Source organism: Python bivittatus, unplaced genomic scaffold (genome assembly GCF_059951505.1).
Source record: "Python bivittatus isolate LINGU-HERP-01145 unplaced genomic scaffold, Pbiv_v1 ctg000200_np1212, whole genome shotgun sequence".
NCBI classification, from domain to species: Eukaryota; Metazoa; Chordata; class Lepidosauria; order Squamata; family Pythonidae; genus Python; species Python bivittatus.
This window is the reverse complement of record NW_028277040.1, coordinates 3,616,746-3,640,290: the sequence shown is the minus strand read 5'-3', so window position 1 is coordinate 3,640,290 and position 23,545 is coordinate 3,616,746. Positions and strand designations below refer to the sequence as shown.

General features: G+C 38.7%; 1 protein-coding gene across 1 annotated transcript in view; it reads left to right on the top strand.

Moving 5' to 3' along the window:
• UNC80 (unc-80 subunit of NALCN channel complex) overlaps positions 1 to 23,545 on the top strand; it is a 153,788-nt gene that overhangs the window by 73,735 nt on the left and 56,508 nt on the right. Inside the window, exons 28-40 of the mRNA XM_088135592.1 lie at positions 3,404 to 3,607; positions 5,092 to 5,192; positions 7,101 to 7,298; positions 7,843 to 7,950; positions 8,525 to 8,663; positions 9,049 to 9,230; positions 11,598 to 11,729; positions 13,374 to 13,560; positions 14,319 to 14,450; positions 15,192 to 15,335; positions 17,079 to 17,179; positions 19,310 to 19,396; positions 22,420 to 22,603. Coding sequence (XP_087991718.1) covers positions 3,404 to 3,607; positions 5,092 to 5,192; positions 7,101 to 7,298; positions 7,843 to 7,950; positions 8,525 to 8,663; positions 9,049 to 9,230; positions 11,598 to 11,729; positions 13,374 to 13,560; positions 14,319 to 14,450; positions 15,192 to 15,335; positions 17,079 to 17,179; positions 19,310 to 19,396; positions 22,420 to 22,603 — 1,899 coding nt within the window. The remainder of the gene's footprint in view (positions 1 to 3,403; positions 3,608 to 5,091; positions 5,193 to 7,100; positions 7,299 to 7,842; positions 7,951 to 8,524; positions 8,664 to 9,048; positions 9,231 to 11,597; positions 11,730 to 13,373; positions 13,561 to 14,318; positions 14,451 to 15,191; positions 15,336 to 17,078; positions 17,180 to 19,309; positions 19,397 to 22,419; positions 22,604 to 23,545) is intronic.

The window sequence follows — 23,545 nt, the reverse complement described above, 5'->3', positions numbered from 1 at the left end:
TTTCATGCCTGAGGCAGGACTAGAACTCACTGTCTCTTGGTTTCTAGCTTGGAGCTTTAACCACTAGACCAAACTGGTAATTTACCCCTGTGTACTAGCAATGCCTGACAAACATGGTCAAGATGGACCAAATAATATTTCCTCCATTTAACTGTCCACACAAATGTATCTCTGGTTGCCCATTCTCAAGCATAGATTTAAATATGGTAGGGTTTGCACAGACAGCTTATTGAAACTGACAAAGAATCATTTTTAAAGTAGATTATAAATTCATCTCACTTTTAATTTGTTGTTTTATGTCACTCTGTTCATTCGTTAGTGGGTTAAAAGTATCATGTTGTGTAAAATTGGCTCCTAATTTGCAGAAGAAATTATTTCCTGATCTCTGTGAAGTGTTAACAGAATTGTATATATATGTGTTTTATCTCTGTGTTCCATTTTCATAGATACTGGTGATATCCTCAGTTAAAGCACTGATCAGAGCAAACCCTGGGTGCTTTCCATTAAACAAAGAAATATATATATCTATATCTTTGTTTAATATAACTCACATTTAATTATTGATTATAGTTTATTACACTAATTAACTAAAAGTATCCAAGAAGATGTGCAACTTCAGAAACAGAAATAACAATTAAACTTTAATCAATGCAATACAATAAAATAAATCAGCCAGTGAAAACATAACAAAAAGACATTAAAATGCAGTAACAATCACAGCCCAATGAAAGCAGTGTTAATGATTTTGAAGAAAGTGTTAACATGTTTTCTCTTATAACAACTTTATTCAGAATTTATTTTTATATTACATAGGGCACAAGGGATTTTTCTATTCAAGATTAGACTGTAAATGTTGGATTATTAATATGTCTAGTATGTTATGGAATGTGACAAAATAAACTTCCATAATGAAATATTTTCTAATTTGGCCAAGTCATTTTGGGTGGGATTTATTAGTATCAAAACTAGAGATATGGATAAAAATACTGATACAAGAGCCCAGGTTCCTTATATTACTTCTACAAAACTGGTATCTGGTTTTTCTGACAAGTTAGACTTCAAATTGCTTTGGAAACATTTGAACATTTTCCTCTTTTATTTATTTATCATTATATTTAATAATAAGCTGTTTTAAAAATTATGTAAACCTTTGATTTTGCAGTCACTGAATGTTAGGTTGAAACTTTTGATCCAACTCAAAATCTGTTATTGATTGCATACACTGAGTATTGTAGCTGACTACAGCTTGAACTGCTCTACTGAGGTTTTAACAGATCATGGAATTAAAATCCTGCATTCAGAAGATTGTTCTACACTACAGATTCAAATAGGTTAAATAAGGATTCCCTCTTACTGGGAAATTATAATTGATACGACAGCTACAGCTAAAGTGGAGAAAGGAATGATCCTTACCAATGCCCAGGATAATTACCTATTATTGAGAAGAAGAAATCTTCTTTGTGGTCAAGAACCAGTACATAATTAAACTCAACAGTATAAAACAGGTTACATATATATAAAAAGAACAAATCATAAAATTAACTATTTTCAATAATTATATGTTATTGAAAGTGTGACCATGAAACTAGTGTTTTCGCATTGCTAAAACAAAGTTTTTAGTTTCTTTCTTTTGGGGGAGTCAGGAACAACAACAATGCATTTTAAGGAATTGTTAGAATGGGTGAAATACAAACCATAAAACAATATAAACTCCTTAGTTCCCAGTCAAAATATTTGTACACTTTAGTGAAACTTGTATGGAATACAGCCTTAATGTTATTGTTGCTGTGTTACTTAATAATAAATTCTTCTCCTTTCTTCTTTTCCTTCTTCCTCCGTTCCTTTTTCTCTTTCTCTTTTTCCTTCCTCTCCTTCCTGCTTTGGTTACTGATTCTAATAAAATGTATTTTAGAAATAGTTTTCTATTACAGGAATTATTTGGCTGCATTTAGCTTATAATTTTTCATAGAAACAGCAACAACATGCTTGTAGCACGTTAAAAAGTTACGAGATGCATTGAAATGTAAGTTTTTAATATCAGGTAGATTTTTAAAAAAGTTATTATTAATTCATGCATCCAATAAATTTGCTGTAGTCCCCAGAAACTTATTTCACAATTTATCTCTTATCCTTTAAGACACTGTGCAAGATCTTTCATTGATCTTGCCAGAGGAGTAATATGATACTTCTCTGATAGTTTGTTACACAATGTGCCATTTTCAAGCTAGTCAACAAAACTACAAAGTGAAGTAAATGCAAATAAAATTTCAGGTTAATCATATGCTAAAAGTGATCACTTGTAAAGAAAATTGTGCATTCACCATGGTGGAGTGCAAATCTGTAAATATCAGGATTTCCCCCTTCCCAGCTATTTAAAAGCCCAGATCTTAACAAGTTTAGATAATTCTTCTTTCATCATTGCCCTTTCTTCTGGCCCCAAGTGACAACTATCATTTCTTCGTATTGTGACCTGTGTGCCGTGTGTTCACTTTTAAGTAGATGTACAGCTGAGTGTTGCAACATTTGGACATGCATATTGCCCATGTACTGCCTTAGAGCTGAGTGGAGAACAACATGCCAGTGACTGGTGCTTGAAACCATTCCATATATTCGTGCTCATTACAGACACACACACACACATACACACACACATGCACACACACATAGACACACACTGCATCCACAGATGTCTTTAATGCCTGAAAACTTCTGAACTATCTGAAGAGTGGGACCACATGTTGTTGCTTTCTCTGTAGAATTCTGGTGAAGTTTAATGTGCAAAGACGACGATTTATACAAAGGTAACATTCAGAGTGGATAAGCAAAGGATGTGTCTAGCTTAAGCAAGCAGGCCACCTACTTACGACTACAGTTGCTGCATGACTGAGAGTTATGATTCTGTCACAAAATTTAATCAGCCTTGGGCTAGCCTTGATAGAACTTGCAATTCAGTCATGGATAGCCAGCGACGGGTGTCAATGGAACGGCAGAAGCCTTACTAGCAAACATGGAAAGAGAATTGTTCTCCTGTGTCAATGAGAGCAAATTGTTTGGCACTAAATATAGCTTTTATGGTTTAGCCGTGGGGTTTCCAACAATGCTGACTGTAAAGTATTTGAATAACACTAATGGCTGGATTGAGGTGCAATATAATCTGAGTAATAGACTGGTCTTACCTTTCGCTAAGGCAACCCATATGGGATGATTTCTAGAGCTGCCTTGGTGTTGCTTTGGAGGGAGCCTCTTGCTGGTCTTCCTTGAGAAAAGGAAAAAGGCACTGCAATGCAGAAGGAGGAGGGGGGAGGGTGAAGAGTATCAATTTATACAAAATATACATCATTCTATTACTTTAAAATGGGGGGAAATAAGGGGGAAAAAGTCCTCTTTTATTCTTTTAATACAGTTCCCAGCAGGAAGATCAGGATAGGAGGCTCCCGCTTGCTCCAGATTAAAGGAACCCGCAGTTTCCGGGTGAAGAGAGGGGGTTCCCTGTCCAGCATTCGCCGGGCCGGCAGCCTAAAGAGCACCAAGTTATCCCGTCAGGACTCAGAGTCTGAGAATGAGGAGCTGCAGCTGTCCCACAGCAGGGACACTGTCACTGACATAGGTAACACAGATGAGCTTGGTTAAAAAAAAGGGAGAGGGATCATGAGGTAGCAGCATCCTTAACTTAGGAGGTCTAGGAAGAGGGCTGGGAGGCTAGGCAGGCCCCCCGTGGCCCAAGCTCGAAGCAGGAGTTCCCCTTTCTTGCATGGGCTTAATATTTGGCAAGGACAGAGCTTGAACCCTGCCAACACATCGTGAAGTAGTCAGTGCTGCTCCACTCAAAGGACACCAAATTTGATGCGTGGACTCAGTGTACAGGCATTTTCCTGACTGCCAAACAAATGCATGCCATGATTAGGAAGGTATATATAAAAACATCATATATTATATATCAGCGGCATATATAATATATATGGTATTGTATATATACACTCACTCTTTCTCTCTCTCTCTCTCTCACACACATACACATCTCATATCAATAGTATGTACTATGCATATACTTATATATACAATATGCATATATTTTGCTTTCTCTGAGATAAATATATGTGTACTCGTCAATCTCCAAAATACTTGTTTCCAGAGATTTATTTTAGAGAAGAACTCAGGGACAGATACATCCTAAACCTGAATCTCTTTTCCCCTTGTGGGTCTCAGTGGTATTGTCCGTGCTCTTCCTCTTCTGTGTAGAAATACAAGTGAAGTGCATATTTGCTTTAAGGGGTGGGGGAAGGATGTAATTGGAAATACTGCCTCTTTTAATAGTCTTAGTACAATCCTACGCATATCTTCTCAGAAATAACTCCCATTGAATTTAGTGGTGCTAACTCCCAGGCAAGTGGATATGGGATTTCAGCCGTAATATTACAATACAGTACTGTAAGCAAATTGTGTGCTAAAGATCTATCTGATTGGAAGGCCCATTGGCAATAAATGCATGCAAGAAACTCAGGGGTCTCAGGGAGCATTCCCCTCCCTTTGTTCTCAGATGTTCATCAGGATTTTTCCTCTTTCCTCCCCAAGTGTTCTGGAATCCCCCAGTAGGACCTCACAAGGCAGTAGCTGTAGCAAGCTGCTGCCACTGCAGGACTGCATGTATTATCTTTCTTGAACAGGGAGCCCAGTCAATGCAGATCACTGAAACCAACAATTGGCAGCAGCATGATTATGCAAGAATTTTGTTTCCACTTATTCACCTTCCCCTCTTCCAGAAAAGGGAACAGTGTTTATCCCTGATTAGGGGTCATTTCCATGGTGACTATAAATTATGCTTGTAATGATCAGCCGAGCTAATCATCAGGGACATGGAAGAAGGGTTGGGGGTGACATTTCTTTAGTCTAACTCACATTCCTTCCTGAAAGGCTTGGCCTATTGGGAATGGTATGCTTCTGGCATATTATTCTGTTCTCTCCAAAAAAATAGAAGGGAAAGAAATCAATTGGTTTCAAAACCCTGGTCTGGATTACAAGCATATATATTAGCTTAAAAATATGTAGGAAGCATCAGAAGACAACTACTTTTGGGTGTATTTTTTTTTTAAGAAGGAAGCCCTTGGAGTGCAAGTGAACCCAGTATAGAACCTGAAGTGCTCAGCAGCACTGGAACAGAAGATAACTATCACCGGAATATGTCTTGGCTGCATGTAAGTAGAGTTTATTTGTGGTGTTCTAGAGTTCCCCCTGAAATACATGGCATTCATAGTTTGTCATCAGAGCAGAGGGGAATTAAGGCTGTTCTTTTTTATGAATAACAAAGCTTCAACTATTCCGTAATTTAATGATCCCATCCCCAGAAACATTCAGAAGCTCCATTAAGGAAAGTTAGGAATGGAAGCTGTATATATTCCATAGAACAATTTACAATGGGCCTACTTTTGCCAGGGCTCCCACTGCAAGGTATTTGAACTCTGAAAGAAGAAGCCTACCAACTGAAGCACTAGAGCTGTGAGTTTCTTCCTAGAGCTATGTGCGCCCAAAAAGATGTCCTCTTCTATGTAGTGACTTGGTTAATTGGTGGATTTTCACCTGGAGGATGTTTGGTGGGCTTTGAAGATCAGTGAGAATGGATAGGTCAGGATGGATCAGAAAAAGTAATGTGATTAAAAACGGTGCATTTCCAATGTGTCTAAATCCTATATCCTGAACCAAATTAAGATGATTTAGATAGATTTAGAGGCCCAGTTTAAAGTGGGTTTCCTTTGAAATGAATCTAAACCCTTTCAACCCTTATAGTTGTTTCCTAGATTAGTAATATAGCAACATGCCCCAGAGTCTTTCAAACACAAGTCCAGAAGCAAAGGGAAGTAATGTGGACAGATCTTTGAACTCCTGAGGCAAAGCACAACCAACTTAGTCTAGCTGTATTTCTAAATCTCCATGATGCTCTGCTCCTGATCTGTATCTCTTGAGCTTTGGGATGGTAGTGCTCTTATTGAAACTCTTTATTGGATGTCTGGTGGCAAGGGGAGGGAAGGAGGATTCAGAAACTGGCTAGTGTATCTTCAATTCAAGGTGTGCTTTGTGATCAAGCAAACTGAACCTGTCAAATATCAAGCTAAGCTTTTTGCCAGTTAAATAGTGAGTTGGTATATTAGTAAAGAATAAATTCAAACTTATTAGAAAATGAAATGTGGAGAACTGGTTACCTGTAGTTTTTCTTCAGTTATTTCATGCCCTCTGCAGTTAGAGGATAGGGTCAAACAGAGCTTCAGCTTTCAAAATACTGGCTATTAAACCAGGCACACGTGGTTTAAACATGAGCTTACTACAGGACAAGCCAAAGATTTGCCTTAGAGTGCAATGACTTATGAATAAATTTTTCATTGTAATTTTATAGTAGTATCTTTAGTTACTCAGCTCTGAGGTCTGGGTGCAGCTAGATGATACAAATAGGGAACTGCAAAATTAATAAACAAATAAATAAGAAAATGGAGAGGAGAGGGAGAGGAAATGTAGACAAAGTTTTCCCTCTCCATCACTATCACACCTTTCTGCTTTCTGATTCTTCAAGGTGACCAATTGTTTTCCATGTCTGGGATTGATAAATTCAACCCAGAATAAGCAATCATAGCTACCCTGCCAAGAAAAATTGGGCTGTAGAAGGAGGATTGCTGAAGCGATGACTATCTCCAGAAATGAAATTTGGTACACCCATCTGGCAGGGAGCAATTCCTGTGCTTAAGCTAGGCACCTCTGAGCAAAGTAGCAGCACTGGTAGATCCTGAAACTCTGCCATGGCCTCTGGAACAAAGGAAAAGGTGCTTGATTTCACTTTGTCCTGGAGCATTACATTGATCTACTGAACAAAAACGTTCAAGTATTGAGGTTAATGAGTATGAGGCATTTGCTCAATCTGTCATCTATGAGTTAATTGTCAGAGATAGTGAAATATTAAATGGAAGAGGATGGGGAAGGAGAAAAATTGTTTGAAAACATTTCAAAGTTTTTGCTATCCACGGCTTTTGCTACCTAAAAAAGGATGTTCTTATAATCTTCTCTTGGCACAAAGACAGTGCTGCAATTCTATAAACATTCATACTTCATGTTTCCAGGTGATGATCCTTCTGTGTAACCAGCAGAGTTTCATTTGTACCCATATTGATTACTGCCACCCTCACTGCTACCTCCACCACAGCCGTTCATGTGCACGCCTTGTCCGGGCCATCAAGCTTTTATACGGAGACACTGTGGATTCACTCAAAGAAAATAACTTACTAAACAGTGTGGCCCGAGGCAAAAAACAAAAAGAGGTAAGCAAGTTAATCAATCAATCAATCAATCAATCAATCACTCGTTTTTCAGCTGCTTTCACATTTATTTCAGACTGTCAAACTCGGCTGCCAAGTCCTTGCAGGTGAATAGATGTGGGGGGAGTTTCTAAGAATTATGTTTAATATAGGATCCTTCTTTAGTGAAACTATGTATTTTGATACAGGGAGCAAGGGGGCAAATGAATAATGAAGCAAGCATCATGACAAAGGCTTCATCCCTTTTGTGCATGCGTCATTTGTTGTCATACAGATGTTGTGAGGGGTGGAGCTGGCCTCGCAATATTTGTTTCACCATTTTGATGAAATGGTCTGATTCTGTGAAACTGCATCATTTTGGAAACAGATTGGGCAAAGAAAGAAATTTCAGCTTCTCTCATTATCAGTGGTTCCTGGTCAACAGGGGAAAGCTGCATTATTTAAGTGTATTATTGTCAGATTTAGAGACATAATGGGACCCCCAGCTTCCACTAATGAGATAATTTCTGAAAGCATTCAGCATTGTTTAGATCCAATTGTCTTTCAGTGTTCAGACAAGTCATGCCTCAGAACACCCTCCCTGAAGAAAAGAGTGATGGATTCTAATCTTGAAGGAAAAAAAGACTCTGGAATGCTGAAATACATTAGGCATCAGGTAACATGAATTTCTGTTACTTACAGGAATGTTCCACTAGTCGAACATTACGTTTAGCCTTTAATATATGGGTCCCTGCTATGGAAACCCTAAGGAATCTTAAGCCTGTGAATTGCTCCATTGGCTTATATTTAATTATCTGTGGTGTCTGTTGCATTGTCTATGTAACATGGGATGGAAACATGATTCAGCTCCTTACACTGCCTTGCACTGAGTCCCTACAAGCCTAGTAATATAGGTCTCTGTGAGGTATTTCTCAGCACTATAGGAATGTCACATTTACCTGACATGCATGAATTTGGTGTAGTTTTAGTAGATAATTCAAATTATCTAATTTATCTACTGTAGATGCTATCTAGATAAAAATATCCCCCAATTAACACTTGCATTGTCTTCTTGGATCATTTTTTATAATCACTTTGAATAATAGATTGTCTGGCACCAGCAGGGGCTCTGTGAAGAAGCTGCAGTCTTCAGCACTTTTATTGTGTGTGCTACCTTGCCCTCAGCAGAACATGAATATGTTTGTGAGGGCCACAATTTTCACTACTTGGTGCATGGTTTCCTTTCACAGGTGATGAGCCTGTCTCCAGCACCACTTTCACTGTTAATCAAGGCAGCTCCCATCCTTACAGAAGAGATGTATGGGGACATCCAGCCTGCAGCATGGGAGTTGTTGCTCAGTATGGATGAGCACATGGCTGGTGCAGCAGGTAAGAGGCTCTTTTCATATTCCAAGAATGCTTTCAGGAGTGCAAAAATCAGCCCTACAGAATTGGAGCTACTATAGCAGTTTCACCCAGCTTTGGATTCTGAGGATTTTCAATCTAGTGCTACAGAAATCTTCTTCCTCTGCATTTTGAGAGCCTTGCCTATGCAGCCTACAGTTATATGCATTGCCACCTTGTCTTCCTCTTTGTGACCTTTCCCTGTTTGAAATTCAAAGACATGGAGGCCAAGTACCTGCTCCTTTTGTTACTAGATCTGCTCATCAGCTTAAAGTGTGCTTCCACCTCTCAGCTTCAAGTACATCTGTAAAATAATAATGTTTCCGGATTGTAAAAAAAATATGCTTCATGGGATATTTGCTTCCCGCAGCTGCCATGTTCCTTCTGTGTGCTGTGAAAGTACCAGAGGCAGTTTCAGATATGCTGATGTCTGAATTTCATCACTCGGAGGCAGTGCAGAGGTTGAATGCCATCCTTAAGTTCCACACCCTCTGGAGATTTAGATATCAAGTATGGCCTCGCATGGAGGAAGGAGCTCAACAAATCTTTAAGGTAAACTATGTACCATCTGATATATTTCCATGTTGTAAGTATTATGTACACAGAAATATCACTAGTACTTGAGTTCAGTGACACTTAGGCCAGGTAGTAAATATATGTTGCAGCCTAAACTTTCACAATCTATTATGCTAATTCGAAGTTTACAAAATAGCATGTTGGCTTTCAAGTTTCCAAGAACTTTTCATCAAGTAAAATGGCTAAACTAACAACAGCAACAAAAACCCTCAATAATTAAAAACAAAAACAAAAGGATGAGAGATGAAATTTTGAGCTCTGGTGTCTGCACCATCTTCCATGGAAGGAGGGAATAGCCTGACTGCAAACTGGATCCTTTGAAATATAGAAGTGATATTAGCCTATATCAAGGATTCACATAGTGATGCTCTTAATCTTTTTTCTGGCCAGATATAAATGGTCTGGTGCTCCATCTCCCTTCATTGAAAATCCTTATGAAAGAAGGTTGACAGTCTTTATGGTTTTATCACAAACTATGTGATTCAAAATCTGCCAAATTCATATTACAGCCAACTTGATTGTGGCACTTACCGCTGCCTTTTTCACCCATTGTCCAGTGGCTAGCATGTTGACCAGACACTATCAACTAAATAATTGTTTGCCAGTTACAGCATTATATGAGAAAAGGGTGTAAGAGCAGGTTCCCTCAGCACCTAAACCTCAAAACTAAAAATATATTCTAACTGAATTTTGGATCTTCCATTAGTTGGATTCCTCCTCATGCCAACCAAGAAATCAGTTATTGGTTATCTACAACTACTAGCTGATATGGTTCAATTTTGCCATCAACTCTGAATAGAATTTTATCTTGTTCAGTAGACCACATCTCTCATAGTCATGAGAGGGTTGTTCCAGATTCTCGGTTTTCCTTCTTAATTTCTTCTGGGGACTGATTTAACTCACAAGAGTCACCTTGTTTGACATGGGCAGCTATATAAATATGATACATACATACATACATACATACATACATACATACATACATACATACTCTTCTTTTGCCTTTGTGGAGATACATGGAGAAATAAACTTTCCCTGGATAGTAATGTCCAACTGCGATCTTGCCCTATCTGTGGGAAGGGCAAAGCAGTGTTTTGTAAGCTGTGGAAAGGTCTGGAGAAAACATTGCAGAGTTTAAATCTTGGAGGGTATAAGATTTTATCAGAAGCCTTAATTATAAGAAAACTGTCAATTGTTTAAAGCAGTTTCTGTCATAGTGAACCATACAAATTCTCTAATAACTATGCCATAGGAGTTTCTGAGAAGATTTAACCTAGTTGGAGCCAGATGGCAGGCAGAGCTCTAGTTTTTAGAAGTAATGATAGTGAAATTCTGGTATACCATTTTTGAGGAATGCTATGAAGCAAATGACACACTGTAATGGAAAAATAGCCTTGTTCTTTATATTTGTTGAAGTGTGAATGAAACCATTTACAGGGTCTTGCCATAGCCCTTTGAGATAGGTAACGTCAAGAAACAGGCAGGCACAACATGGATTCCAGGAATGCACTTTATTTTTGTAGGGTAAAATAATGGAATCTTGAAAGTCTGTCAGAGTTTCTCTTTACTCTATCTTATACCAAAGAAAATCAAGGTGGGGTTATTTTCTCAGGGCTGAGTCATCTTTTCTACAACTCCTCTGTTAACACCTTGCTCATTCCTTCTCCATCCTCAAGGCCAGGTCCGCATTCCTTCACCTTTGCAGATTTATCGTTCTCCCATATGAATGGCTCTTTAAGCCCTATAATTTATAACTGGAAGGAAATACTATATCAGCACTATGTTTGTCAAGGCATATAGTAAGATAATATAATGAAAGAAAAATGACCAAGTTCTTTGGCCTTCAAAGCTCTGTTTCCTAATACTGGTGCTTTTTTTCTGGATGCTCTGTAATGAGGAAAACAACAGCAACAACAGTGTACAACTTCCTGGATATATTCCAAGGCCTGAGAAAATTGTTCTCCCTCCTAGATCAAAGCTAATTTTTCTGTTATTTCAGGCAGTTTTGACAGTGGCTTGGCCAAACGGTTTGTTTGCCTAGATAAGAAACAATTTGCTTTATATCTAATTTATGTATTGTAGTTGCGTCAAATAAATAAATAAGTAAATAAAGGAACCCTAACTCAACCACAAAAAACTAAAAAAAGGAATTATTTGCATTTCCATTGTCTTATGTGAGGGAAAGTGTATTTTCTAATTCCATCTTTCATCTCAGGATAGAATTAAAGAAACTGACATGTTTTGACTCTGAAACATTTCCTTGTTCCTTGAAAAATTTATCTTCCGGAGAGAAGAACAAGAGGTATTACTATGATATTTCATCTTCTGAACTTATTTTTATAGATTCCTCCACCAAGCATTAACTTCACCCTGCCCTCTCCAGTGCTTGGAATGCCATCAGTCCCCATGTTTGACCCACCGTGGGTTCCCCAGTGCAGTGGGAGCGTGCAAGATCCCATCAATGAAGATCAATCTGTAAGTATAACATTCCTTGAAACAGGCATCTTTATTTTATAAATGAGAAGCTAACTGCGGTAGAGTGTGAAGGCAGGGAGAAAAAAAATATATATAAAGCAGCTTAATAAATTCTTAAGGCATCTCTTAGAAATAAGATTGACTGGTGCATGTTTAGTCTTTACAATTAGACAAATGATCTGTGTAACCTAGAATAGCTGTAGAAGGCTGATAACAAAAACAGTTCTACAGACATGTATTAGAATTTATTAAACTGCATGTTTAGAAACAAAATCCAAAGACTAAGTCCAGGCACAACAATCTAGAATACAAGTATAAGGATTTATTTTTTTCTCATACAGAGAAAAATACTGCAAAATCAGCCCAAACTAGTTAACCAAATTTTACACTTAGGCATTCTATGGCTCCTTTTCATATGTCTGTGTGATAAGTGGGGCCTGGAAACAAAAATAGATGAAACATTAGTGTCTGCTCAGGAAGACTGAAAGTCTAATCGTTTATGAAGGGGGATATCACATGATGTTATAAAGAAGATAGCAATTGCTTGCATATTGTTTACATGTCTGGGTGCATTGCACTTCCATATACTTTGCCTGAGAAAATATTTGCCATCTCCATTTATTTTGTGACATTGTCTAGATTATTACTCAGTATGTTCCAAGTGATCATTTACTTCCCCTCTGATTTCTTTCCACCCTGGCACTGAGCTGATAGGGAAGCGTTGGACAGATTTTTGGCCACCCTCAGCTATACCCATTAAAAGAATCATGTTTTTTCCCCCTTTTAATTTCTGTGGGTGGCTGCCAGCTCCATACTTCAGACATTTAAAAATATTTTTTTTATTTATTTATTTATGTATTTATTTATTTATTTATGCCATTTATATGGTTGCCCAACTCACTCACAGTGACTCCAAGCAGCTTACAGAAATAAAACCCCAAATACAAATCCACTACACTCCCACCCCCCTGGCAACAACAATGCATTCAAGCAAACCACTTGATGCGCTCCATCTCAATCTGGGATCCCCAGGCCTGCTGGCAAAACCATGTCTTCAGGGCCTTTCGGAAGAATATTAAGGTGGGGGCCAGTCTTATCTCTGTGGGGATGATGTTCCACAGGGAGGGAGTCACTATGGAGAAGGCCATTCTTCTTGGTCCCACTAGATGGACCTCCTTAATGGGGGGGGCTTGTAACATAGTGGAAGCAGCTTACCTTAATAATGTAAAGAATCTGCCTAAATTTTCTATCTCTGTCTCTCCTTCACTCCCATAGCACATTCCAGTCTCTCATTCCATTTAATTGCCCAATTAGTTTTCACTATTCCTCTCCCCTCATCCCCAGTTATTTAACATTCTCATGTGGCTGTTTTGGCAGCTTTTCACTCCCCCCCCCCCAAAATGAGATCAGATAACCTGCGAATCTCAAGGTTACCCAACTTTTTTTTTTTTAATCCCTTTGAATGTTTTCATTCTTTCCTTTGGAATGATGGGTGATGAATTCTGATAGTTGACAAATTATTCACAGAAATAATCCTGGGTTGAGTTTGCTGAAGTAGTACTCTTTTGCTATTGCGAATGCAAGCGTCTTTATAAAACCCAAAGCAACTTTTTTACAATGTCTTTTTTAATGGTTTGCTTGCAGAAGTCGTTTTCAGCCCGGGCAGTATCACGTTCTCATCAACGAGCAGAACACATTCTGAAGAACCTGCAACAGGAAGAGGAGAAGAAACGTCTGGGCCGAGAAGCTAGTCTCATCACTGCCATCCCCATCACTCAGGAAGCTTGCTATGAGCCCAGCTGTTCCCCAAGCTCAGAGCAGGAGGAAGAAGGTGCACTCACTTTGTACACTGGAATGTGTCCATTGGCCTGGAGACCCGTATAGCAAGGGATAAAGTCACCACACCCACCCACACAAGGCAGAAATTGTTATTTTTGTATTTATATTATCAGTTATTTCTACTTCTAAGAGCTGCAAGGGGCCATTATTGGTAACATCACCAGAAGATGCAGAGCTGCAATGTTTGTCCCTGGTTTGTTTTTTGGGGAAGCAACTTAATATACCTATTTTCTATGTTGAACGAAGAAAAAAATAATGCCACTGAAATTTAGCAGTTTAATTTTGGGGCAAGGAGGTTAAGGCAGCAAAAATAAGGCACCTGCAGACTACAGGTCAGGAAATGCCCATCCCTATCTTAAATTATTGGTGGTATGACTGCTTCAGACTTCCTTGATTGGTTTCTAGTGCTGAAATGGCCACGGGACACATGATATTGTTTTATTACATGATAAATCTAGGAAGAGCTTCAGATCAGCCTCTGCTAATTTGTTAACCTCCCTGTAGGTTTTTATTTTCTAAGGAAGAACAAATGCTAGCTGTTTGTCAACAATCACTGATTCTGCTGTTGGCAGACCTCCTGAAAATAGAGTTTGGAGGAACTGATGCAAAATACTTTTATATCCCTATATAGATACAATAAAATTAAGTGTATTATTCATTATTATAGTGAGCGAAATGGTTTTCATTGCTGCAGTTGATCAGCAGACTACGTAAATAAAATTTTTAAAAATCTTCTATTGATTTTATCAGTAGAAGAAGTCACCAACCTGGCATCACGCCGTCTGTCTGTGAGTCCATCATGTACTTCCAGTACATCACATAGAAACTATTCTTTTCGACGTGGCTCAGTTTGGTCAGTGCGTTCAGCAGTCAGTGCTGAAGGTAAGGGAACTTTAGATTGGAGGTTAATTGTCTTATGAATGACTTATTGACTCTTCCTTGATTTTACTTCGGTGTTAAAATGTGTTAGCTGGAAAAGGTGCTACCAGACTCCTGATTTTTTGCCACCATAGACTAACACAGCTCTCCTCCTGTAATACATGAAATATGTTTATGTGATCTCCAATGTTGGGGTGTCCTAGATCTCATCATGATGAGATCTTTACTATCCAGGGAGTCATCTCAAGTTAAATCAGCAATTGTTAACATGGATATTATTTTAGACCCTATTATTCTGAGTGTGCCATTTAATGTGGGAGATGATCTTTACGTTAAAACAGTGCCTATGTTGCTTGTGCCAAATCTGCTTATATGACTAATGTTGTTCATTTTCAGTTGGCTTCTCTCACACAGTTAAACTTGATAAAGCCCATATATGTGCCTTATATAAGCAGCTAAGAGTTTCTGGCTCCAGTAACAACCACATCTTTGGGATGATATATGAATCAAATGTTACAAAGAGTGACTCGTGCTTTGAAACTTTTACCCCTCTCTGAATGCTTAAATTTGTTTTGTCAGTAGACTGAAAATTGGTATTCATCTGATGAGTGGACTTGAGGTAATCTAACCCTTATTCAGAATGGGTTTCCTTACAGCCAGACAATAGTTATATAGATAAATAAGAATGACTATAGATGAAACGTCACGATTAATTTGGACTTTACTTCCACCATCTTTTTTTAGATGAAGAGCATACAACAGAGCACACACCGAATCATCACGTGCCGCAGCCCCCACAGGCAGTGTTTCCTGCTTGCATTTGTGCGGCTGTGCTTCCAATCGTTCACTTGATGGAAGATGGAGAAGTCCGGGAAGATGGAGTAGCAGGTACTGTTTTAGTTTAAAGGTTTGGTAAACAATTAAAAATACCTGTACTTCTTTTAGCAGCAAACAGTGCCAACTACTGGAGAAATCTTTGTGTTATACACATACGCATACTCTACATAAGTTTCAGGTTCCATTTGAAAATGGTGCTTCAGAGCACTTTTCAGCAATTCTTTAAAGCAACTGTGTTTTTTCTTGGGATCACACAGCAGCTGCAGAGGGCAGATGCAACATTCACATGACTGTACTGAATGAAATACCTTTCCCAAATTATTCCCCAAATGCTGCACAGTCCTTATGTACATATACCGGTGTGTGTGCACACAAGCATACACACACAGTATAATAATGTATATGTGAGAGAGTATATATGACTGATCAAACCATTAACAAAAATCAGGTGTGTGTGTGTGTTTTTAATCCTGCCTCTCATTTCAAAATTTCTATTAACAAAGATTCCAAATTTAAAAGTCAGATATTTGCATTTGCATTACCTGGCAGTCTATTAACTCAGAGTAAAACTGTGAAATCTTTTAATGTTCTCCATCAATCTTTAGTGTGGCTTTCCATCTCCTTCCATATTCTCCATAAGCTTTTTCTTTAACTATAAAACTATATAGTTTACCCCTTTCCCAGATATGAAATGGGAAAGTTTAGCTTACTGCCCCAAGGTATGGCGCTGATGAAAATACAGTGACCCATTTTTGCTTTATTGCCCTGGTTGGCTGAATATTGAAAAGCATCTTTAGCACAACAGGCAGGCAAATACAGCTGCACTTAAGAGGATTCAGCACCACTGAAGTTCCTAAGCAATCCTGCCCAAGATTTCATGTAAGAATATCTCAGGTTAAGAGCTTCTACTTTTTTCTGTCAAGTTCCTCTGATCCTCCATATGGACCCTGAAGAGCGTGGCCCTGAAATATGGACTGGTTTCACTGGAGTAAATGTTGGAGATGATGGTGGAGAGGATTGAATTCTATCAGAAATTGCAGATTCCGTTTTGGATCACACTTTTTCCTCTGAAGAAGTTTTTCCATGAATCTGGAATAAATTTTCACACTGGCTTGAGACCAGGGATTCCAGCTGACTCTTCATTGTCACATGGATAAAATTCAGGCCCAAAAGGTGGCTGCAATGGAAGAGGTAGCAGCAGCAAAGGATCTGAATTCAGTATCTCATAAGCATTTTGGGGGAAGGGGAATCCACGTGTACGTTATCATAATGGACAGAACAACTGTGCTGTTCTGCCCTGTGCTCCAGTGATGCATTCCTTGAAGACATTTGTGCCCTTTCCCTTCTTTTAGACAAAGGGCAGGCAAAAATATCCCCCACAATAAGCAGATGTGAATTTATAAAAAGTAACGCTTTCCATCATAACTCAGTTCTCTGTTACCATTTCTAATGACAGGAATACACTAAGTTTATACCCTGTTCTAAGCCACAAAGTAACATGTTTGCATTTGGTTAAGTGTCCATTGTCACATGTAAATAGTTTCTTTCTATATCAAGTACTATTCCTGACTTTTAGGACTAAATGTTTAGGACTAAATTGGATATAACTGGCATCACCAAACTATGTTGTGTCAAGTTCAGGCTGAGAACATATGTGGTTTAGGGTTTGGCAAGAACAGGTTTCTATGCTGTGACATCTGGAAATTTGACTAATCTAAAAGTTGTTGTATTTGGAGGCATCGATTTACTTCTGAAGTCAGATCCAGACGAGCTCTCTCCTTTTGTCTCATACAGTGAGTGCAGTGGCTCAACAAGTCTTGTGGAACTGTCTCATTGAAGATCCCTCCACAGTTCTTCGACATTTTCTGGAGAAACTCACTATCAGTAATCGACAGGTAGAGGTTCTGCTTTTCATAAACACACATAAAAGAACTCAGTCAAAACTTTCTTCCAGAGGAGAGTAACTTGCTGGTCCCAGGATATTGTTTATTTGCTTGTTTGACTTATACCCCAATCATAATCTAGTGACTGTCAGTGGCGTCCATAGTATATAATATAACAATCAAAACATCCATGATCTAACTTAAATATAACATCATAAAGCCCAGAATAAAAGCAATAACAACAAATGAAAAAATGAGAATAAATAAAAGATAACATAATTCTTAGACTAGGAGAAATACCTTCTGAAAGAACTCCTTTTTTCAACATCTTCCTGAAGGTCAACAAGAATGGGCCAGCCTGATATCTACAGGGAGGCTATTTCAAAGCAACCTCTTCTAGCTTCAGCCTCCCTCACCTCTCAGAAGTCTGAGGTAAAAAGTACAGTAGTTTCTCCCTAAAGGAACTAATGGGTCAGGTTCATTCCAGCTGGAGCAGGCAGTGTTGAAGATATCCAAGCACCAAGCCATGAAGGGCTTTATAAATCAACACTAGCACTTAAACTGTACCCAGAAATTAAATGGCAACCCATCCAGAGCTTGCAGAATCAGTAATATATGCTCCCAGCACCAAGAGCCAGTGAGTACATGGTCTACTGCATTTTGGTCTAGTTGCAGTTTCTGAGTAGTCTTTAAGGGTAGCACATATAAAGTATATTGCAGTAGTCCAATTGGGTGGTAATGAAGGTGAATCCTCCTGCACCAAGTAAGATTGTAATTGGTGTACCAGCCAAAGCTGAGCAAAGCTTCCACCTTTTGCTCAAGGAGGAGTCCAGAAGGATTCCTGAATCATGAACCTGCTCCTTCACAAGTAGTGTGTGCTTATACAGAGAAAATGCTGGTTTCAGCAGAAAACCCTGAGATGCATGCAGCAGCTCCATCTTATCTGGATGGAAGAGAACAGCTTCAGTCTGTTCTCTTCCATCCAGACCCTCACAGCCTGTGGACACCAAGGCAGGACATTGACAACATCTCTCCTACCACCCAGAGTGGCAATATAAAGTTGTGTGTATGTGTGTGTGTGTGTGTGTGTGTGTATGTGTGTGTGTATATATATATATATATATATATATATATATATATATCTCAATATAAAGTTGTGTGTTTGTGTGTGTGTGTGTATAAAAATAAATAAATAAATAAAGGGGGTGGGGGGAGGGGGGAGAGGACCAAACCCTGTGACATCCACAGTGCAGAGGCCACCAGTGTATCTTCCCAAAGTCCTAGAAACCTCCCAGAAGTTGTCACCCAGTTGTAACTTTTAATGTAACAAAAGGGGAAATTATTAAAAAGGTGAGAAGTAATTCTGTACTAAATAAATTGCATTTAAATTAAATCAAATTTTATCCTGGCCCTGCCCACACTGGAGCATGGATCCTAACAGGTGGATCAAATATGAAATCTGGCCCTTGGCTGGAAAAAAAAAAAAAGCAATGTGCTTCTGTCCTAGTTGGAGCTAATGATAAAGTGTAATTTATTAAGACATGAACAGGCCTTTGTACTCTCTCCCTTCCTTCTGCTTCATCAGCTTAGCTGCAAGAAAGAGATGGGAAAAAATATCTGTCCAAAATTCACTTCAGGTTAACTTGACTGAATCCAAATAAATAGTAGTGAATTTTTACTATGTTTTATTGAAATAAGCCAACTTCAAATTTATGACTTGTTTCAATAAATCATATTTAAGATTAACCAAAGTGTGAGACACTTGTATAAGAGTTCAGTGCATTCAATTTAAAATGAAGGCAAAACTCTCTAATCTCCTGCCAACACCAGAGAACAGTTTATTCAAGTTAAAGATAAACTGGTTAGCATCTAATATAGTCAAAGAACATAAGGAGTTCAAACATTTGAAGACAAGACTAGACATTTATCAGACTAGGGTTCTGTTTAGACATTCTGATCAGGTTTTACAGCTGTCCTGTAAGAAAATGTTCCCTTGTCATTTATGGGAAGACATTCATAATGCTGCAACTTATAAAGATTTTAATTGTGTGCTACCTTAGAGTGTAATAATTGATCCCAGTGCAAGTAGTGAAATTGACCGCTATGCTGTAACAAAACTGAAAAATTCTGCTCTAATTGCAGGATGAATTGATGTATATGCTGAGGAAACTTTTATTGAACATTGGAGACTTTCCTGCTCAAACATCCCATATCCTCTTCAATTACTTGGTAAGTTCTTCTGAGTCCTGGGCATAACCCAAACTGTAAGCATTAATTATGCTCTTATCCAAAGTAGAGTCAATCTGTGATTTTTAAATTGGGCAGTCACAATTAGCATCACATTCAAGAAAGAAATACATCTCCTGTACAGTTTCTCTTACAGTCAATATTTTTGCTAATTATTTGGCTTCAGTTTTCTGAAGATCAAAAGCATAGTTGAATTGTTCTTTTTTCCGGTTGTCCAAAATCTCCTCTGATTTACTAAAGTTCTTCTCCCAAAAGAGCAGAATTAGAGAATTGTAGACCAATAAACTTAGGCTGAATTCTTATGTCAGTGGTTATTATGCTAAGAGCGTTTAGTGTTCTGAACTTAGAAACTTTTGAGTGTTCAGGGAGCTTTTTTTTTTTTTAATCTGCACTCAGTCGTTACCGACTCTGCAGTGACTGCTTGGACGAGTCCTTTGCAGTTTTCAAGGCAAGGTGTTTCGGAAGTGGTTTGCCAGAGCCTTCTTCCTAGAGCAGAGCCCAGCTGGCGAGCGCAGGAGGCGGAGTTTCCGTTGCTTTGCGCCCTTTTCGGGCGAGCGCGGTTTCACGCTTACCGGCAACTGCTCCTGACCCCATTTGCAAGGCGCCGCCAGCATTTTTCCTCCCACTGGAGTGAGAGTACCCATTTATCTACTCACATGAGTTTTCGAACTGTTGGGTTGACAGGAACTGGGGAGGAAACAGGAGCTCACCCTGTTAACGCGAAGGCTGGACTCGAACTGCTGAAGCGTCGACCATTTCTGGCTGGCAACTTTCAGCGTCATTAAGCCGCTGCGCCACCATGTCCCCTGCTCAGGGAGCTTAGTGCACAATATATTCTTGTAACCTTTAGAACAAACTCCTAAAAAAGTATTTTTATACTCTTTTTCTCTATGAAAGAGGGAAGTGCCACCTATTTGGTGTCTAGAAAAAATTCAAACCAGGTCCTTCTCAATTCACAGCTCACCTTTAGCGATGATCTTCTACTAACTCATAACATACCTTTTAAGGAAACAATTATTGTCAATCTCTTCTTGATGAGGTTGCAGTTTCTTAAATGCCTAGTCTGCAGCCTAGAGTGGGGGTTCCCCTGGATCCTGCATCAACAATGGACCCATGGAAAATTGCTCAGTGCCAAGGGGGGTATTTTATCAGTTTCAGCTAATAAACTAGGTGGATCCCTATCGGGGAAAAGTGACCTGACTTTGGTGACTCATGTGCTGGTTGGTTTATTGCAATGCACTTTGTGGATAGCCCTTGAAGGTAGTCTAGAAACTGCAGCATGGGTGATGTGGTGCCTCTTGAATGTCTCAAGTAACCCCTCTGAAACAGCTTCAGTAGTTGCCAGTTGCCTTGAGAGACCAGTTCAGGGGTCTCATGTTGATCTATAAAGTCTTATACAGCTTAGATTCAAGCTTCTTACAGGTCTGCTGATTGCTCTATAGCTCATCTATCTGTCTTCAGTCATTACTGGGTACCTGGTGTGGGCCCTGCCATGAATGTATTTGACCTCAATGGTTAATTCTCTTTTTTGGTAGTGGAGCTCATGTTATAGAAAAAGTTGCCTCTGGAGTTGAATGTAGGAGTGGGCTAACAGCATACTTACTCACCAAAGCCTTTTAATGGTTTAGTGCAGTGATGGCAAACCTTTTGGGCTCAGCGTGTCAAAAATTCAGAAAATACCTAACTTGACTCTGCCGGCGTGTCACCACCCTCAACCCTGAACAAAAGAGAGGCAATTCTTTACATATTCATTTATTTAAAAAATACAGTCCAATCATGTGTGGTGCTATGTATTATAGAGAGAAGCGTCAAATAATTACAAAAATGAAATACGAGTAAAACAAATTTAGTTTCTTTGGTAACTCAGACAGGGAGAATAGTTGTTGTTGGGTGTTGGTGAATGCTGGTGTGTCACCCAAAACGTCGTAGCATGTCACCTTTTACACGTGTCATAGGTTCGCCATCACTGGTTTAGTGTTTTAATATTACTCATCTCCCCACTTCAGTATTAATTGTTTTTAATTTTTTTATTGTTTTTATTGTATTTTAGTAGAGGTAGCCTCAGAAACTGTTTATTGTTGGTGGTGCTTGTTGCATCAGGAAAATATATTGATGAACAGGAAGACATCTAATACATTTTTGCTTTGAAAGTAGATTAAACCATGAAATGTTATGTCCTCCTTCTAATATTCAGGACACTGTTACAAATTCTAGACCTAGAAATCAGAATCAGACATTCTAGTCTACATTCATTCTAAGTTGAATAGCTGTAATTTTTTAATGCTGTATAGTAATACTCCTTTTTTAATAGAATGCAACAGTTCCACCAGATTGCCTATCCTGCTTTCTCTACTCTTCTTTGCAAAAATTAGCAGTGGACACTGTGAAACTGGAGAAGGTTCCTACTCTTCATGAAGTTCCATTTGATTGATCAAAAAATATATATTAATTTTCTCATTCTGCTGAGACCCAAGCAAAGTGGCTTTGCACGAACGTACATGCAGAGACTGCTGGGAGGAGGCTCTGAAGCAACCTCATTAACTTGAAAAAAGATGTAGTTGCATTAGTGATTTGAAGACAGGTGCTTTGTTCCCACGCACTACAGAGCACCTCTTTCAAAGGATTTGCACAAGCCTTAATGTTTATCTCGCCATAACATTCCCTAGCAAACTTTTTCAGTAGGTTTGCTTCACTGTATCCCTGCTTGTAGAATGAAGTATGCTTTAGAAAGATGGTCATTTGTATTTTCTAGAGAAGATAAAAGTGAGGCTGATGATATAGGAGTCTTCTGTTTTTTTTATTCAATCATGTTATTTTAAGTAAGTTTGTAAATTATTCCATACTTTCCTTTGGCAGGGATAGCTACCCAGACTTTCAATGCACAAACTACAGTTACTGACAGAGAAAGACTGGCTCAACCTTACACGTTTTCATATTTATCACTGGCCATCTACTTAGCTCCTGTTACAGGTTGGAATAAAGAGTGTGTGTCTTGTGATTCACAGGTGGGACTGATCATGTATTTTGTGCGCACACCATGTGAATGGGGCATGGATGCCATTTCGGCCACTCTGACCTTTCTTTGGGAAGTAGTGGGCTACGTAGAAGGACTATTCTTCAAGGATCTCAAACAAACTATGAAGAAGGAACAATGTGAAGTGAAGCTGCTGGTTACTGCCTCAATGCCAGGTATGGAAGGCACTATTTTTATTCTCCTGGGGGCTTTTTGCTGGTATGTGACCTTTACTTCTGTAACTATAATAGTGATATATTTCTGCCCAATCATTTTCTAAACTGAGCAAAAGGGGAGAGGGGAGAGAACTTGTGGGTTGTAAACCCTAGACTCAGTATCGTCATTTCTGCCTGTCATTGACTTTCCTATACGAAAGGGAAAGTCTGAAAGGGATTTTTAAATGTGAGTAAAACCTTTGCTTGAATAAGTGTCCTGTTTTATTCTTGGCTTTTAGCCCTTATACCAGCAGGCCAAACTCTTACATTTAGCTTTTATTTTAAAAAAATGTTTAGCTTTAAAAAAAACAACAACCTTAGTAACTAAAAAATTCATCAAATATTTGGTGAGACAGTGATGGGCAATTTCTTTGGCTGCCCTTCTCCAACTCTATGGAGCAAATGGATTGCATCAGCTATAACATGCTGTGATCTGGGCTTATACTGTATAAGGAACTGACATCATGGTTCACCCTCCCTGCATAATAATCTTTGAGCTACAATAGGATACCAATAGTTAGAACTCTAGGAAGTGGTTTGTGTTAATGGATATAATTTTGTAATCAGCCAGGACTATCACCAAGAAGAGTTTTACATAAAAGACTCCATAAGTTGCAATACATGCCTTGCATAGGCTCCATAGAATGGATAAAAGAACAGTGATCCAGAAAATCTTCCTTTTGATTTGAAGGAGCAAGCCAAACAAACAAACAAACAAACAACCTGTGTTCTTGAAAATCATATTCTGCATGAAATCCCCATAGTTATTTTCAGAATCTCCTCTATATTAATAACAAAGACTGCTGTAAATTTAGCAATAACAACCTGAATTGGATTACCTTCTCTTCCTAGCTATATCCACATGCTTGAAAAAAGAGCTTTGCATGTGCACGAAAGCCAGCA